This window comes from Thermobia domestica, chromosome 11 (genome assembly GCF_964235325.1).
Source record: "Thermobia domestica chromosome 11, izTheDome1.hap1.1, whole genome shotgun sequence".
In the NCBI taxonomy this organism is placed as follows: Eukaryota; Metazoa; Arthropoda; class Insecta; order Zygentoma; family Lepismatidae; genus Thermobia; species Thermobia domestica.
Genome location: NC_137464.1, coordinates 57,267,919 through 57,286,451, shown reverse-complemented (window position 1 = coordinate 57,286,451; position 18,533 = coordinate 57,267,919). Strand labels below are relative to the sequence as shown.

Sequence of the window (18,533 nt, the reverse complement as noted above, 5' to 3'; positions counted from 1 at the left end):
CCTATAATAAGCTGTAGTTCCTGTTCAAGGACCTTGTTAGGCTGGTTAAAGGGTACGCATAAAGCAATGCCTTTTGCTGTTCCTATGGTATGGAGGGAATCCCGCAATCATCTGGACGATTGTAATTTTTTTAGTGAACGTAAGTGGTTTTTCTGTAAATCAAAGAAGAAATTGAAGTACTCAAACATATCTTCAGCGCTGAGACTTGCCCCTCACGACGACTCAATGCCTGTGCCAGTGCCTCCAGAGCAGTACACCGTGGACTCAGAGGTGGAAGAAAAAAAAGATGGCGAAGAGGAGGAAGATTATGATGATGATGACTTTCCTTCACCCGAGACTTCCACAACTGACAACACGAGCTGAGCTGAACGACCTAGTTCGGGACTTGGATCTACTTAAAACGAAGGCGTAACTACTCGGTTCAAGACTTCAAGAATGGAACCTTCTGGAAAGTGGGGTAAAAGTGTTACAGTACAGAAAGAGGGAATCGACCATTGCAAAGTGGTATGGAATGGACGGTGATTTAGTGTATACTAACAGTGTTCGAGGATTGTTTAATAAACTGAAACTAATATATGAACCTGCTCGTGGAGACTTTTTATTGATGCATCTAAAGTTAGTTTAAAGGCCGTTTTACTTCACAACGAAAACAAGCTGCCGTCAGTACCAATTGCCTACGGATTTCACATGGAGACATATGACAATCTTCAGAGTATGATTCAAAAAATATGTTATGATGAACATCAGTGAAGCATATGTGCGGATCTAAAAGTTGTGGCGTTATTGACAGGATTGCGAACAGGTTACACAAAATTTTGTTGTTTCATTTGCGAATGGGACATTCGAGCAAAAGACAAGCACTACGTTGTAAAAGAATGGCCAGTTCGTGGAAAAAACATTCCTGGACAGAAGAATATAGCACAACCAGTCTTAGTTGAGAAATCTAAAGTCATATTACCTCCTCTTCATATCAAACTTGGCCTCATGAAATTGTTTTTCAAACAATCGATAAAGAAGGACAGGGTTTTGCTTACCTGAAAGAAAAGTTTCCAAGCATTACTGACGCGAAAATAAAGGAAGATATCTTTGTTGGTTCTCAGATAAGGCAGCTATTTAAAGATCTTAATTTCAAGCAGATATTAAATGATGTGAAACGAAGAACATGGAATGCGTTTGAAAATGTATGCAAGAATTTTCTGGGAAACGAGAAATCGGAAAAATATGTAGAAACACGGGAAGTATTTATTTTCTCTTACAGGATTTTGGCGTTCAACATGTCATTAAAGTTTCATTTCCTGCCTTCCCATTTGGATTTTTTCCAGAAAATATGGGAGTTTTATCGGACGAACGTGGTGAGAGATTCCATCAAGATGTAGCCGAAATTGAGAAGCGATACAGCGGTAAATATACTCAGAATATGTTAGCTGACTACTGTTGGACTATCCTGCGTGACACAGCTCCCCAGCAATACAAGAGACAGAAGACGACAAAGTAAGAACTCAGTATTTTCTTTCTAAGCGTTTTGGACATGCCTATTTGTGAAACCAAAGACACTGAACCACTGCATTCCAATTGATCCATATGATGCTATTGAGATATATCATATGCTGTAGAATATTTTATTTTTATGTATTAATTTCATATTAAAGTGCATCCTATTTCCTTCTAGAGATGTAGACTTATTAAAATTTAACTTTCAGAAGGAAATGGAGTTCTAAATTTCCTTAATTTTTCCTAGTTCTGATATAACATTACATCTATTGAACGTTTTTAAATACTATAGAAAATTGGCAAAAATTAAACGATTCTCTCTCGAAATTGGTGGGTGATGGAGAAAAACTGTTTTCGGATTCTGCATGAGGAGCTCGAAATCTATAGGAATCAGCAAAAAAATTTGCAGGGAGGAATAAAAAGTTCAAATTTGCAGAACAGTATAATCAGTGTTCCCAAGTACAGTAAAATCTTTTTTTTTTTTTTTTTTTTTTTTAGCGGAATTGGGCCGGACTCGTAAAAATTTTTCGTAAAGATAGGTCTCCGGTTATCAAAGGTAGACCCATGCAAAAAATAAATAAATAAAAACTGGGACATGCATATAACGGACACACTGAGATAAAATAAGATGCTATACATACGTTAGTCAATTTACAGTATTTATTTCTACTATGAATTAATACTCGCAAAACTTCCAATGAACAGAAAAAAATACTGTACACATGTTAAGTTTTCCAATAGTCAAGAAGGGGTACAAATCGCTGCTTGTCTGCTCAACTTTCCAGAGACTTTAGCCTGAAAAACCATACTAACATACAGTATCATTTCAAAGTAAGGCAAATGTTGCAGTTCCTATAAACTTTTGACAGAATCTTGATAAGTTTTTAGCCAACACTTTTCTTCCAACTCAATGCCTTACTTCTCTTCTTCCTCCAGCTCCTCTTCTCCTTTCAGACTTTCTGTATAATTCTCAAAGCATATCTGTTGTATCTACTTCGTTTCCATATCAATTTCTGTTTTGCTAAAAACATATCTAACCTCTCATAGGGTGTCTAAACACTTTCTAAATCTTACAGTTCTAAACTTGAAATTTTCCATTAAGAGGTTTATTTTAATATCCGTTGTCCGCGTAATGTAGTTTCCGTTAAAGAATGGAACTTAACACGATTTTCGCCAGTAAATATATGAGACCGTAAAATATTTCCGTTTAACACAAGTTTCCATTTAATAAAGAGTCCGTTGAAGACAGGTTTTACTGTATAATGGCGAGGTCAGTCCATTGTTAAGTGACAATCTGCAAGGGCTGGCCAACAAGGGCGTCGATTTGTCTGTAACTTTGGAGGGGTAGGGCATTCAGTTATGTGCTTGGTCGCAGACAAGGGTCCAAGAAGGTATATATGAGAATTTTAAGACAAATTGAATTCAAATTATGCCCAATATTCTATATTCATGAAAAATACATGTAACAATTCATATAACAATAAAAATACATATAAAAATACATATTTATATAAATACATCGTGGCCTACATGAGCATTGGGGGGCGGGACACCTGGCCCCTCAGGATCGGCGCCCTTCGTGGCCAACCTTTTTAGGATTAAGAGCTACTAGTCATTTGATAAATAATTGGTGGTCTATTTACCTATTCACTAATCTACTAGAATGAATCATGAAACAATAAGAATGATCCGACTTGACACTTGTAGCCATTATATGTATAGGACCGCATTAATATTAGTATTAGTAGAGTGAAATTTTGTCGCATGGTATAAACAATATTTTTAAGTATTTGTGTTGGAATGTTAAAAAAATAACTATATCTGCTGAAAATAATTATTGTGTAAATCATGGTTATTCAGACGTACAGAACTGAATTAAGTATTCAGTGTGGTGAGGAGAAGTACTGTAACTTGAATGTAACACTAAAATTGATAGTAATATATTAATATAACTGGACACACAAGTCTCGCAACATGTACAGATTACAATGATCGTATCGTGTGTAAAGACAGAATTCCTGAAAAAAGTTAAAAGTAGCAAAATAATAACATTCACCTCTGGTGTATGCTTTGTCATTGGTTCGATCACAGCTCGCGCGAAGTGAGCTTTCTGGAGGACAAACACCGTGTTTGTGGATTTTCTCGGGGTTCTCCCGTTTCCTCCCACTTTCTTCATTCCACCATTGCATTCATTTCTCATCAACGTCTTCTTTAGCCTAGCCGGCATAATCGTGGAACGTAAAACTTAAAGATTTCATTTTCTCCAATCATAACGCACACTGCTTTCCAGCTCCTCCGAATATTGCTGCCAATGCTTAAGAATTCTAGTAAATATTGTCGAAATTGCCTCGTTTCGAGTGTATGCAGCGAGAAAATCGCCTCCCACTGGCAGGATGTAGCAATAGGTAGAGAATTTTATTTTAAGACTAACTGGCATCTATGGCTTAAGTCGTGGGAAAAGACGGGGAAAGGTAGCTGCCAAGACCATATTAATATAGACACACTCCTGCTATTCACCCGGCGGGGCTAAGAAAAACTTTGGGAAATCCCAGTCAGGATAATCGGACCAGGAATTACAGACCTTCCAAATGCAGCTCTACCAACAAAGCTACGGACCTTAAGCAAAGGTATAAGTACATCAACACTTGTCGTGTTTCAAAACATGACATTAAGCACTCTACTACAGAGACGCACGGTTTTCTTGCATAATGGTTTGTACTTAGTGCTTCGTAGCAATTGGTGTAAAACAGTGTTGCGAATTACTGTACTAACCGTTGCGTGTTCTTCGGAACAGTTTACAATTCGAACTGCTAAATACTATTTCGTTGGTGTCTGCGCTTGAGCTCCGCTAGGGACGCTTGACGTAAGGTCAGGTGTTATCCAGAGCTTGTTGATACGAGAGAGCGCAGCCCACTATTGATTTGCCTGCCAGCGTTTAGTGTTCCAGCTTGGAATAATAGTCTGGGGTATATGCTTAAATTGCACCAAAGAGTATAAGTGCTGTATTGTAGTGTTCCAGGTAGTTGTTCGTGTTGAAATAACTGTATGGATTTCTGTTTGTGAATACATACGGGTGTAGTAATAGAGTAGTGAACCTGCAACAGGAAGTGAAGTTCCCGTTGTTGTTAGCAAATGTGGAACAAAACAATGACAGACTACACCACCCAGGAGCTTACTGATTGGATTTCGTATATGATGAGACCCATCAAAATAACCTTGCAGCACGCCGTCTGTATCACGCACGGTTTCTAAATACGCGGTTACCATCATAGATCTTCTTCCAAAGACTTGATGTTCGACTGCGTGAAAGAGGATCCTAGTAGTGAGGACTGTGGAAGATCCTGAACTGTCCGCTCTGTCAATTTGAGGAGGTAGTAATGGATGCAATAAAGAACTGCCCTAGCACACGTGCCATTACTCTCCAACAACACACCCACCATACAAATGTACTTCGCGTTCTGCAGGAGGAGGGAATGCACCCATTCAAATTGCAGAACGTAAAGCCTTTCTGTTTCAACTTGACCTTCTGGCCCTGCTGTCGATATGTGATTTCCCTCGAAAGAGGAGGGACAAGCTGCTGCGACCGAAATCTTTCAATTGTTGGATGCGGAAGCGTTGCCACAATGAATTATTTCGCGGACTTCGCTGTAATCTGTCTTGTTAGCCCTTGTAAGTAGCCTACGATCTTCACTCGTCAAGACCAAACCACTGAATGACGAATTGGCAATGCAGCCAAGGTTATTCACTTCTTTGCCCTAAGCAAAGGAAGGATTTCTTCCGCCATAGGGTGGCGGGGGTACAGGCTCTACCGACTTCGGACTTTCTCTTGCTTGCAAGTGGCATTTTGTCAATGGTATGTGCAACAAACGCATGCCAACCCGCAGTTCCCAACGTTAGTTTTGTGGACCGGTGAGGCAATGTTTACCAGGGATGGCGTATTCAATTCGCACAATAGCCACGTCTGGGATGTAGAAAATCCGCATGCCCTCGTTGTTTAACATTATCAACATAGGTACGCCATGTACATGTGGTGTTTCATAGTACAGTAGGTGACTATTTGCTAGGATCTTACATTTTGCCCCCGTCGTTTGTGTGGTCCGGTGTATCGTGTGTTTGTACGTGATATGCTGAATTTGGACTCTAAATGTGAGAGTGCTGGATTTGGACACTATTGCTAAACGAAGCGCATTGTATATACAAAAGTGACATGTAATTGTAATTTAAATCATCTTAGTTCCGTGGGAGTTGGCTAATTGGGGAAAAGAGTCGATCCTAGGCCATGTGACACTGACATACGCAGGAGATTTCTCTTGCGCATCCGTACACCTCGAAATCCCGACAATTTTTGTAAATTTAGTGTGATTTTAGGGGCAATTTTACAAATGTTAATATAATTTATGCTCAAATTGCATTCGGATCTCCCGAAACAAATTCTGCGTATGTCCCTGAATGTGAGCACCACCGAATCCAACAGTTTTGTTTCCTCCCATATTCTCATTCCACCAATGCGTTTGTAATAATTTACTTTCATTAATCATACAATTCCCCTTAAACTAAAGGCTATAGTCACAGAACGTTAAATTAAACAATTTTGTGTCAAAATATTTTGCTCCCAGGTTCGATCCCCGGCCAAGTTAAGTTTGAAGTGGACACCATCGTGTCTATGGCTTTTTATGGGGTGCTCCCGTTTCCTCTGACATTCTCATTCCACCAACTCTTCCATAATCATTAATTTGCCTTAATCATCCGTATCCCTTAGCCTAAAGGACATTATCGTAGGAATTTAAACGGAATGATTTCATTTAAAAATATTTTTCCTTTTTTTAAAAAAAAAAAAAAAACTCTTCTCACGAAATTTTATCGAATTCTATTTTCTAAAACCGTGGTTTTGACTTCACATTTTCTTTGCCGGCTTTCATGAAACTTAATTCACAGTTTACTTTTGTTATAAGGTCAAGCCCTTGGTAAATTAGCTAATTGTAAATACAAGTAAATGATTAAATAAACGTTAAAATGGCTTTAGTTGATAATTTTTCTTTTTTTTTCTTTTTTTTTTTTTTAAAAAGTGTCTTGTAATTCCATTTAGATAGTAGATATTTTATCTACTGTAGATAAGTTAAATGGTACATTTCAGCATTTTTTTTATTGACACAAATCACGTGCAAGAGTAAACACAAAAATATTTGTTCAGTAATAATGCATGTGTACATACATACATACATAATTTACATATATTATAAAGATATATGCATTGTATATGTGTGTGTATTCATATTCCACCATATCTTTGATACTTTTGGGGCAGTTTCAACCAAGTTTGGTACACATATCACAGGGGTGGATCCAGAGGAGGGCGATCGGGGTGAATGTCCCCCCAGAAGAGGAAACTTTCTTATTTTATATATAAATAAAACCCATCCCAGAGTTTGGAGCTCTTAAAAGTAGCTCTAATTAGCAGTATTACAACCCACCGCCCCCTCCAGAAGTCAGTCCTGGATCCGCCCCTCATCATATCATTTACAATATTGAAAAAAATGCTGTGGAGTAAGACACCCTCTGCTCTACTAGGACCGGATAGAAAAGACTGATGTATCAAAATAATCGAAAACAGCAGACATTCGGCATATTAAATCTATAGTTTTCGGTTACTAATATGAATACTGACACTCCCGTAGCCGTTAAATGTAACTTAAGCCCCAGTAAGGGGTAACACACCGCTTGGATAAGCTTGCATATGTGCATTATTTTTATTCATATTAGTTTCATTTTTTGTATATAGTTTAGTGGTTTTAGTGAATTCTTTGTGATTCTTTTAGTGATTTTTCTGGTGAGTTTTAGTGAGTTGTGTTTGCATTGGCTGGCAACAGTGCCTTCAGTCTGCTATTCAAGTTGTGTCTGTGCATTCGACAATGTGCTGCAAAGTGCAACTAGGCAAGCATATTCATTAATAGTTTCAGAAAGGCATATTTATTCATAGGTTTTAGAGAAACACTCATGTTCATTAATATACAAGATTCACATGTTCTTAACGGTGTTTTAGAGTGTTACTCAGTTTAGTACTCAGTGTGATCGAAGACAAAGTATGATGGTGTAACAAGCAACCATGTGGTTTAGCAGCAAACAAGCAACAATTACTGCGGAAAGAAGTTAAGATAAGTAATTCATTGTACTAATATTTAAGTATTATATCAGTATATTAACATATGAACAAAGCATGTTATATTTATCATATTAACACATGTACCTTTAAATAAGAATTGAAGCAAGTAACAGCTAAATTATTCGTTAAGTCTTATTTCTCGATCCTCCATGATATCTGGGTGAATCAGTAATATGGGTTTAATCATACAGTTCATTAGCTGTGGTTGTGATATGCGTGATTTGTAAATAAAGTACATAAACATATCACCCCTTCATACATCATCATTTTTTTGGTCCCCTGGGCCGGATATCAGAACGAGAAACGTGACTGCATTCTTTGTTCTCGTGTGTGTTTGTGTGGGTGCTGGCTGTCATAGGCAGGACAGAACTGTTCATATCAGTACAGTGGTGTGTGTGCATTCAACCCAGCTGAATTCAAGGTTACACGTTTGTAGGTCACTCAGAAGTAAAAAAAAAAGAAAAAAAAGAAAAAAAAGAAAAATATATTGTCAGCGGTTTGAGTAGTTAAAAAAAAGACTGAAACAATGGCAGAAGTGCAGTTGGGTCAATTAATTAAGAAACGTGCTTCGGTCAAAGGTCAGGCAACAAGAATACAGACATTTCTTCAAAAACTACAGAATGAAAATAAACCTAGCATACAAGAAACAAGAACAAGGCTAGTTGCACTTGAAGGGGTTTTTATTAAGTTTGATGAGATACAGTCAGAAATAGAGCTCTTGGATGAGACGGGTGAACAAGAAACGCACAGAATTACATTCGAGGAACTGTATTATGATTAAGTTACAAGAATTTATTGATAGTTTTGAACAAAAAACGGATTCAGGGACAGCAAATAACAAAGCTGGAAATTCTAGTAGTAGTTCAGTACAATTGCCTAAAATTTCCTTGCCCACATTTTGCGGTAAATACGAGGAGTGGTCGCCCTTTAAGGACATTTTCATTTCCCTTATTCACAATAACGAATCATTAAGTACAGTTTGTAAGTTTCAATATTTGCGCACATCACTCAAGGGAGAAGCGTTTACATTAATAGCAAATCTGCCAACGGTAGAAGTAAATTACGAAATTGCATGGAAGCTTCTTGTTGAACGCTACGGAAACAAACGGTTGATAGCTTCGACATATGTACGAGGGTTGCTCAATATCAAGCCAGTAATGAAAGAAAACGCTAAAGACATTAGACAATTTGTAAATACTGCACGTAGTAATTTTCAAGCCCTTGAAGCATTGAATTTGGACAAACCTTTGCATGACGTACTCCTAACACAACATTTAGTAGAAAAACTTGATTCGGCAAGAAAAAGGGAATGGGAAGCTGAGCAAAGTAGTGACTCCTTTCCATCGTTATCGGAATTATTTTCATTTTTAGAAGGTCGTTGTCAAATGTTAGAAAACATTCGTCCTACTCAATCTGAAAGTACTTATGACAACAAAAGTGTAGAGTCCAAAGCAAAAAGAAAGAATAACAGTCAAGTGAGTTCGTTTGTTACTGTGCTTCCAAATGCATGTAATATTTGCCGTAGCAAAGAAACGCATGCTGTTTTTCGTTGCCCAGAATTTCTGAGTGCCAACATTAATCAAAGAAAGGAGCTCGTGAAGCAAAATAAACTATGTTTTAATTGCTTAGGTAATAAACATCAAGTAAAGGCATGCAAATCAAGTACTTGTAAGAAATGTAATTTTAAGCATAATACACTGTTGCATGAAGATACTACTCAGGAGGCTACTAACAAAGACAGTTCAAGCAAAACAAATAACAATAATACTAATGTACCTAAAGTTAAGGAACAGAATCAGGTTAAAGTTCAACCACAGGACTCTTATTGGTCATTTAAGATTAATTATGGTCAGCAAGTCTTATTAGCAACAGCGTTAGTTAACGTAACAGACACTAAAGGTCGTTTTCAACAATGCAGAGTGTTATTAGATGCAGCGTCTCAATCGAATTTTGTAAGCGAAGCTTTAGTTCATAGATTAGGTCTCAAGAAAACGAAAAATCGTGTTCCCATTAGAGGTATCAATTCTGTAACCTCCGAAGCTCAGCACAGTGTTGAAGTTCATATTTATTCAAGAACATGTGATTTTAATGCAGTGGTAGATTGTTTAGTATTGCCAAACATTACAGGTTGCATACCTTCTAAGGATATTGATTACAGTAATTGGAACTTGCCAAAGGATATTTGCTTAGCCGATCCAAATTTTAATCGCTCGTCGTCAGTGGACATGCTTATAAGTGCGGGGTTATTCTACAGTCTCCTTGAGCCAGGCCAGAAGACTAGAAAAGGACATTATCCAGTTTTGCAGGAAACGAAGCTAGGATACGTTGTCGTCGGAAATATGCCTTCAATACCCGAAGAAGCCAACCAGTCAGTAATTTCATGTTTTGCTCAGATGGAGACAGGCTTGGATACACAATTGGGAAAATTCTGGGAACTCGAAGATCTTCAGACTAAGATTTACACGCCGGAAGAAGAAAATTGTGAGAAGCATTTTTTAAAAAATACAACCAGAAATGGAGATGGAAGATTTATTGTCAAATTACCAAAGAAGGAAGAGAATGCAGCTTTAGGAGAGTCTTACAACATGGCACTACAAAGATTTAAGCAGCTTGAAAGAAGATTGCTACAAAATCCTGAGTTTCATAAACAATATGCCGCCTTCATGGATGAGTATTTAAGTTTGGGTCACATGCGAAAAGTTACAGAAGAAGACGTGAACAGCAGCAGCAGTTGTTATCTTCCACATTATCCTGTATTCAAGATGGACAGTACAACAACTAAATTAAGAGTGGTTTTTGATGCAAGTGCAAAAACGTCTAATGGCAAATCATTGAATGACATTCTTCAAGTTGGGCCAATTGTTCAAGATGACTTGTACTCCATTATTTTAAGGTTTCGGTTGTATCCAGTTGCATTTACAGCAGACTTAGAGAAAATGTACCGCCAAATATTAATTCATGATGAGGACAAGTGTTTACAACGCATCCTTTGGAGAAACTCAGTAGAAGAACCGATCCAGACGTACGAACTACAAACAGTGACGTACGGGACTTCGTCAGCATCCTTCTTGGCAACAAGATGTCTGAAGCAAATAGCGGAGGAAAATTCCAAGGAATTTCCAGAAGCAGCAGAGGTAATAAAACACAATTTCTACATTGATGATGTGTTAAAATCAGTACCAAACGTGTCAAAGGCCTTAGAACTACAGAAGGATCTTATTAATATTTTAAGCAGAGCAGGTTTCAAGCTTTGTAAATGAAGTTCTAACAAAAAAGAAGTACTTCAAGGAGTTCCTGAAGACTTCAGGGAAAAACAACAGCCAATCATACTTGGTCAGCAAGACGGTGTTAAGACTTTAGGAATAGCATGGATTCCATTAACAGACAAACTTGTAATTTCGAACAAAATTTGTAAACACGGAACTGCAATAGAAAGTAATGCTGCAATGGCAAAAAGACAAGTCGTCAGCATAGTGTCATCTATCTTCGATCCATTAGGTCTAATCGCTCCAATTGTCATCAAATACAAGAATTTCTTACAGAAGTTGTGGAAGACAGGGATGGATTGGAATGACCCATTAGACATAGTCCTACAAGTTGAGTGGAATCAATTAATGTCTTGGTTACCTGAGATGGCGAAGATACAAATTACAAGAAACGTAATGTCTTCGGAGAACGTTAAGGAAATTCAATTACATGGTTTTTGCGATGCAAGTGAAGAAAATTTTGGAGCAGTAGTGTACATCAGGGCTACAGACGAACAAGGAAACATTGAAGTCAATTTACTTTGTTCAAAGTCGAAGGTTGCACCACTGAAGAAGCAAACTTTGCCTAGATTGGAATTATGTGGAGCACTGTTACTTTCGAAGCTAATAGACAAAACGCTATCCATATTGAATATAGAGGTCAGTGGTATACACCTGTGGACAGACTCGACGATAGTTTTGTCATGAATCAAATCACCTCCCAATCGTTGGAAGACATTTGCATCCAACAGGGTGGCTCAAATTCAGAGAATCACATCAATCAATCAATGGCACCACGTGCCTAGTAAAGAAAATGCGGCAGACATAGTTAGTCGAGGAGCGGATCCCAATACTCTTATTCAGTCTCGAGAATGGTGGCATGGTCCAGAGTTTCTTCACACAGCAGAATGGCCATGTCAAGAACAAAATGAGCCAGCTAATATTCCAGAAGAGAAGAAATTCATGATAAGTTAGGTGGCAGTTCATGAAACAAGCTTTATGAAAAGGTATTCATCGTTAATGTTGAGAGTAGTAGCATATTGTTTGCGATTCAAACATAATTGTCTTTCCAAGAAATTAGAAAGAAAAACCGATAGTCTTGACGCTTCGGAACTTCGTTTAGCGTTACACAGATGTATCAAGATAGTACAACCAGGGGCGTCATTTAGGGAGGGCAGGAGGGGGCAATTGCCCCCCCAAGAGTTTGAGGAATACATATACTTTAATCGATTGTCTACTAATATATTAGTACAAAACGTGAAAGTCTTATGTCGGTGGTGCTCTTGCCCCCCCCCCCAAGCAAAGTCTGAAATGACGCCTCTGAGTACAACATACTACCTATCATCAAGAAATATTGAACTTGCAGCAACAAATGGAAGTTTCAACAAAGAGCCCAATCAAGGATCTTTTTCCATTTCTGGAAACGGAAGGAATGCTAAGAGTAGGAGGAAGATTGGAACATTCAAACTTGGAGTACGACAACAAGCACCAATTCATACTACCTGCAGGTCATCATTTCACCCATCTGATAGTCAAAGAAGAACATAAAAGGTTGCTTCATGCAGGACCACAGCTTCTTATTGCATCTTTGCGTACCAGATATTGGATTTCAAGAGCTAAGATGGTCAAGACAATAGTACACAATTGTTTGGTTTGTTTCAAGTGGAGATCAACAAGTTCATCACAGTTAATGGGACACTTACCCAAGGAGAGAGTAAATGAAGCAAGACCATTTGTACACGTGGGAGTTGACTATGCAGGATTCTTTTATGTCAAGCCCACGATTCGCAGCAAAATTCAAATGAAAGTCTATGCAGCGTTGTTCATCTGTTTAGCCACTAGAGCAGCTCACATAGAAATAGTTTCAGACTTAAGTTCTCAAGCCTTCATCGCAGCATTGAAGAGATTTATTGCTAGGCGAGGAAAATGTTTATCTATCTGTAGCGACAATGGTTCAAACTTTGTTGGCGCCAATCCAGAATTGCAACAATTTTTTGAATCCAAGACTAACAGAAAGGACATCCTGGAATACTCAGCTCAAGAAGGTTTAGAATGGAAATTCATTCCTGCCAGATCTCCTCACATGGGGTCATGGGAAAGTTTAATAAAATCCATGAAGTACCACCTACGGCGTGTAGCAGGAACAGCAAGTCTGACATACGAAGAGTTGAACACGTTACTTATTCAAATTGAAGCCATTCTAAATTCAAGACCATTGACAGCCATTTCCAACGATCCTACAGATCCAATGTATCTCAGTACAGGACATTTTTTGATTGGAGCTACACTTCTCAGTCTTCCGGAACCAGATCTACTGGACGTACCTATCAACAGACTAGGCAGATGGCAACGGATTCAACAAATGAAGCAGCATATTTGGAAACGTTGGTCAAGGGATTACCTCAACCAGTTACAACAAAGAAGAAAATGGAAGTCAGCTCAGCCTAATCTACAACCGGGCATGGTCGTATTGTTAAAAGAAGACAATGTTCCTCCTCAAGTGTGGAAGTTAGGTGTGATTAAAGAAGTTCATCCGGGCAGTGATAATTTAGTGCGAGTGGCAACTGTGAAGTGTAAAAGTGGCATTTTTCGGCGCAGTGTTGCTAAACTAATTCCTTTACCCCTAGAGCATTAATTGATTGTGTCCAATCAAGGAGGGGGAGGATGGATAAGCTTGCATATGTGCATTATTTTTATTCATATTAGTTTCATTTTTTGTATATAGTTTAGTGGTTTTAGTGAATTCTTTGTGATTCTTTTAGTGATTTTTCTGGTGAGTTTTAGTGAGTTGTGTTTGCATTGGCTGGCAACAGTGCCTTCAGTCTGCTATTCAAGTTGTGTCTGTGCATTCGACAATGTGCTGCAAAGTGCAACTAGGCAAGCATATTCATTAATAGTTTCAGAAAGGCATATTTATTCATAGGTTTTAGAGAAACACTCATGTTCATTAATATACAAGATTCACATGTTCTTAACGGTGTTTTAGAGTGTTACTCAGTTTAGTACTCAGTGTGATCGAAGACAAAGTATGATGGTGTAACAAGCAACCATGTGGTTTAGCAGCAAGCAAGCGACAATTACTGCGGAAAGAAGTTAAGATAAGTAATTCATTGTACTAATATTTAAGTATTATATCAGTATATTAACATATGAACAAAGCATGTTATATTTATCATATTAACACATGTACCTTTAAATAAGAATTGAAGCAAGTAACAGCTAAATTATTCGTTAAGTCTTATTTCTCGATCCTCCATGATATCTGGGTGAATCAGTAATATGGGTTTAATCATACAGTTCATTAGCTGTGGTTGTGATATGCGTGATTTGTAAATAAAGTACATAAACATATCACCCCTTCATACATCATCACCGCTAGCGCCTTCAGGGTGGATGTTGGAAGAGGATGTCATAAAAATAATCTATAAAGTCCTGTATTAGTGTTGAGTATATAGGGTAGCCTAAAAGTAGGTTTACAGACCAGCATCGATCAAAAATGACAATTTTAATTTATTAAGATAATGAGTTCATTTGCTTTGATTTGTTCCGAGCTTAAGGTATAAGTAAAAATAAATTAAGAACAGATAAGGAAGAGACTAACAAGTGAGTAAATGAGTAAGTCAATACCTGTATGGATAACAATAAGTAAATGATATAAAATGTCATGACCGACCAGTATGGGACTGTATACCTACTTTTGGGCACTCTGTAGGTTTCGGAATGATTGAGATGAATACTAACAACCGCGATGCCGTTTAACTTCACGCTTAGCTTCCAACACCATGAAAAGAAGCGGTAGGTGAGAAGGGGTGGAAAATAAAATATTCAAAGTGAACCAGAATAATAGAGAATGCATAGACTTCAGGGTTGGAAAAACTCCTGACTTGTTTGAAATAAATATTGGAAATATCCACTTCAAGGTGGGATTTTGTTACATCACGTCAATACAAATTCGGATTATATGGGGGATGAGGTGTTAACTAATTTATGTCAAAGGATAGAGTATATTATGTTTTTTAATCAATACAGTTCCACTGAAATGCGTATCCTACGGGGAAAGGGATTCAAACTTTTACCATATACCTGTACTTACTGTGAAAAAAAAAATGGTTATTTGAACTAGTCTCAAAATAGCTTTAATATTTTTTTTAAAACGCTTATTTGCAAAATGTCTCATTGTGCCTGCGTTCAACTACCTTAATCAACATGAAAAGATTGTGATTCATCTATCCACTGGTGCACCCATGCGGATTGTCCATCGGGACCAGGTTCTTTCCACCCCCTTCCCCCAAAAATTGTCACTCGAAATACATTTGTACACTTTGCAGAATGAAACTATACTTCTTTAGCAGAGAATTACTGATACAGCAAGAGGAGTTCATGTCAAACTTCAACTGTACTCTTCCTTCTTAAGGAGGTTGGTTTACCAATATTCATTTATTTAGGACTTAGGATTTAGATTTCTAGGCTTTTGGCATCAATTGCCATGTTAGCCCGTCATGTTTGAGGGATGACGTCCCTCGACGATCACACTATGCGGAGAAAGGGAAGGAAGGAAGCGGTCTGGGACCTGTATGCTAAGTACCATTCCGGCATTTGCCATTGTGAATGAGGAAAACTCAGGGAAATCTCTCCCAGGATGGCTGGCATAAAAAAGCTTTTTTATAGGTCCCCACCGGGAATCGAACCCGGGATCGCTCGCACCAAAGGCGAGAAGATTAGTGACTACACTACACATACAAGTAATACTCATTTATGTAGGCTACATTCATGTCCAAATTTATTGTCGCATGTCTATAAATATGTTGTTATAGGAATATAATTTGATAACTAATTCGCCCGGTATTTCTTATAATCTTAGTATGTGTATAATCGGCAAACACATGTATGTAGCAAATAAGAGCAGTAAATAAGAACAATAAAACGAAAATAAAACTTTTTTGTCCATTTAGCAACATTTTGTTTTACTCATTCTAATTTTCGCATGTATAATTCCTTTCCTATGAAATTTACCACAAATCTACATTTTCCGATTATACACATAGTATCAGTATTTAAAGTACCCTGCAAAATCTTTATCATATTATGTTCTTACAAGAAGACAGTTATAGATATGCGACAATCATTTTGGACATGAGTGTACATTTATTTACACTGACAATCCAGGAGATAAAATCTCAGTAATTAATTGATGAATCACTTCCAAAATTTGATCAGAATGTAGATCGTCCAAAAGACACACACACACACACACACACAAAAAAAAAACTGAGTTTGTTAATGAAGGAGATGCCGAAACCAGAAATGGTAGAAATAATTCATTTTCGGTTATTATGTTGATCACAATAGATTGAAAACGGTAATAGATGGCAAGAACTGCTTTTTTTTTTTAATTCATCAAACATCCCTACAATAATTACTTCTCATCTCCATCTTTAACTATTTACTTAAACCAGAAGTAGCAGAAATCAAACGACTTCCGATGCTAACCTTGATCGTTAACAGGGTTAATAGGGGATCGTTAACGACAGTCTTAATTCTATAATAATCAAGGTTAACACCGTGAGTCGTTTGATTTCTGCCTCTTCTGGCAGATACTTCTGGTAAGACAGTAACAGATAGCAAAAAGGAGTTTTCTGCAATCAATTAAGCGTCCAAGAATATATTCCATCTCGACTTTAATCTTCCTATTCAAACCGTAAGTGACAGAAAATCAACCACTTCCGGTTTTAATGGTGAACACTATAAAGTTAAACGCTAATAGATAGAGAGCAATGTATTAAACGTTCAAAGAATACATTTTGTTTACGTCCTTAACTTTGAACTAAAACCGGAAGTGGTATTAATAAATACAACTTCCGGTTTCAATAATGATCTATAGATATAGCGAGATATAGCGAGAAGTGTTTTTTGGAGGCTATTTCGCGTTCTAAGAATAAGTACTACCTTCTCTCTTAAGCCTCTTACGATTCAAACCGGAGGTAGCAGAAAATCAACCACTTCCGGTTTAACATTAATCGCAACAGAATGAAAACCGTAATAGATAGCGAGAAGTGGTCTTATGTAATCAGTTAAGCTTCCGAAGAATATATTACATCTCCATACTAATGTCCCCATTAAAGCCAAAAGTGACTGAAATCAACAACTTCCGTTTTTATAACTTCGATCATTATACGGTTAAAACGGTAACACATGGCAAGAAGCTGTTTCCTAAAGTAAATTAAACTACTTCGGTTATATTTTCCACCTATCCAGTTTAATCTCTATTGAAATTGGAAGTAGTATAAATGAACTGCAACTTCTTGTTTCAAACTCAATTGAGAAAATAACACGCCATACAACCAAACTCTTCGCGTGATTTAAGCGTGGCACTGTTACTTTGTCAGTTCTAGTCTCTTTTTTTCTGATAATATATATGCAATACTTAACAACTACTCATGATGTTTTCGGGTGTACAATGACATTCGGTTCAATTCTAATACATAGTCGTGATGTTGTCTTGTAGTATTGGACATCATCTCCTAGAACTTTGGAAGCCATTGCAAGAAAAAATTTCTGGGTGCGCGCTTGCATCTACGGAATGCACTACGCAATCTCGAACTGGTAAACTTGGATTTTTTTTTTTATGTGTTTACTACCAGGGTACGAAACTCTAAATGGGATCCCTCCACTCCAAAAGTAATACTTTTGGAATAAAATTCATCCAACTAATAAGTTACTCGGAGCTAAATAAAGTTACATTATTTGCAGAAGTTTCTAAATTACAATAAGTACAGTAACTCTAATGTAATTAAAATGTATTTCGGGTACGGTCCTGTATGTATTCATATTATGTATCCCTAATTGCACATATGCATATTAATAATTATGAACGTTAAAATGTGTAACTCTGTATGTCAAAAAGAGAGTTATTTCACATTCGTGAAGAGTTAGTTTATACTCCAGTGTGAAGAGTTATTTTACACTCGTGTCAAGTAGCAGACGCAAAGATGATTTTCGGGCATAACCTCCATTGAGCAAGACATGACGGGAAAAGAAACATTTACTATATTAAGATATATATGGATACAGAAACAACACTTGATCTAAAATGAAATATGTAAAATTGAGTGCTTGAAACCCCCTTGACCTGTGAAACCTGTGTGTACGCCACTGCTCCTTTCTATCCTCCGTCCTCACTTTGACTGTGATTATTTCACACTCTGTTCATCACTACAGCTCACAGATGACGAGAATAACCCTAAAACAGGGGAAGCGGGGAAAGGTCAACGACACGCTCAAGTCCATTTTCGGTTTTTGAGGTGTGGTCTATACTTAGATGTCGTCTGCTACTCCGAGTAGTTATCTCTGTGCTATTTCGTGGTGTCATTTGAAACCCCCGTGAGAAAAGTGGGCGAGCCCATACCTACGTCACACTACTTCTGATAGGTTTCTTCTCGTCATCTGTGAGCTGTAGTAGGGTAATAGCCAGTTCTGGAAATAGGCGTGATTTGATTATGGACTTGTATCTTATCCATTCGGAGTTTGTCTACTTGAAAAGCAAAGTGCTGGGGGGGGGGGAGATTTTTAAACTCAGGAGTGGCAAAGCGGTATTTTTCAATGTCCATCTGTACTAATGTATTCTGTACTATTTAAGT

The 18,533-nt window shown here is 37.6% G+C and overlaps 2 protein-coding genes across 2 annotated transcripts; both read left to right on the top strand.

Annotated features, from left to right (window-relative positions):
- Nucleotides 1–1,327: 1,327 nt before the first annotated feature.
- Nucleotides 1,328–11,871, top strand: LOC145665136 (uncharacterized). Its single transcript, XM_081732415.1, has 4 exons — nucleotides 1,328–1,400; nucleotides 9,362–10,023; nucleotides 10,201–10,785; nucleotides 11,632–11,871. The coding sequence occupies exons 1-4, from the start codon at nucleotides 1,328–1,330 to the stop codon at nucleotides 11,869–11,871; spliced, it is 1,560 nt and encodes a 519-aa protein (XP_081588541.1).
- Nucleotides 11,872–12,328: 457 nt separating this feature from the next.
- Nucleotides 12,329–13,531, top strand: LOC145665135 (uncharacterized). Its single transcript, XM_081732414.1, has one exon. The coding sequence runs from the start codon at nucleotides 12,329–12,331 to the stop codon at nucleotides 13,529–13,531; it is 1,203 nt and encodes a 400-aa protein (XP_081588540.1).
- Nucleotides 13,532–18,533: the final 5,002 nt, after the last annotated feature.

Excerpts from the sequence above, each read along its gene's own strand:
- LOC145665136 (XM_081732415.1), top strand. The coding sequence starts at position 1,328 with ATGGGAGTTTTATCGGACGAACGTGGTGAGAGATTCCATCAAGATGTA. Across the intron at positions 10,024-10,200 it reads CCGAAGAAGCCAACCAGTCA|AAGGAAGAGAATGCAGCTTT; the intron begins GTAATTTCATGT and ends AAATTACCAAAG. Across the intron at positions 10,786-11,631 it reads AATTTCCAGAAGCAGCAGAG|ACATTTGCATCCAACAGGGT; the intron begins GTAATAAAACAC and ends AATCGTTGGAAG.
- LOC145665135 (XM_081732414.1), top strand. The coding sequence starts at position 12,329 with ATGCTAAGAGTAGGAGGAAGATTGGAACATTCAAACTTGGAGTACGAC.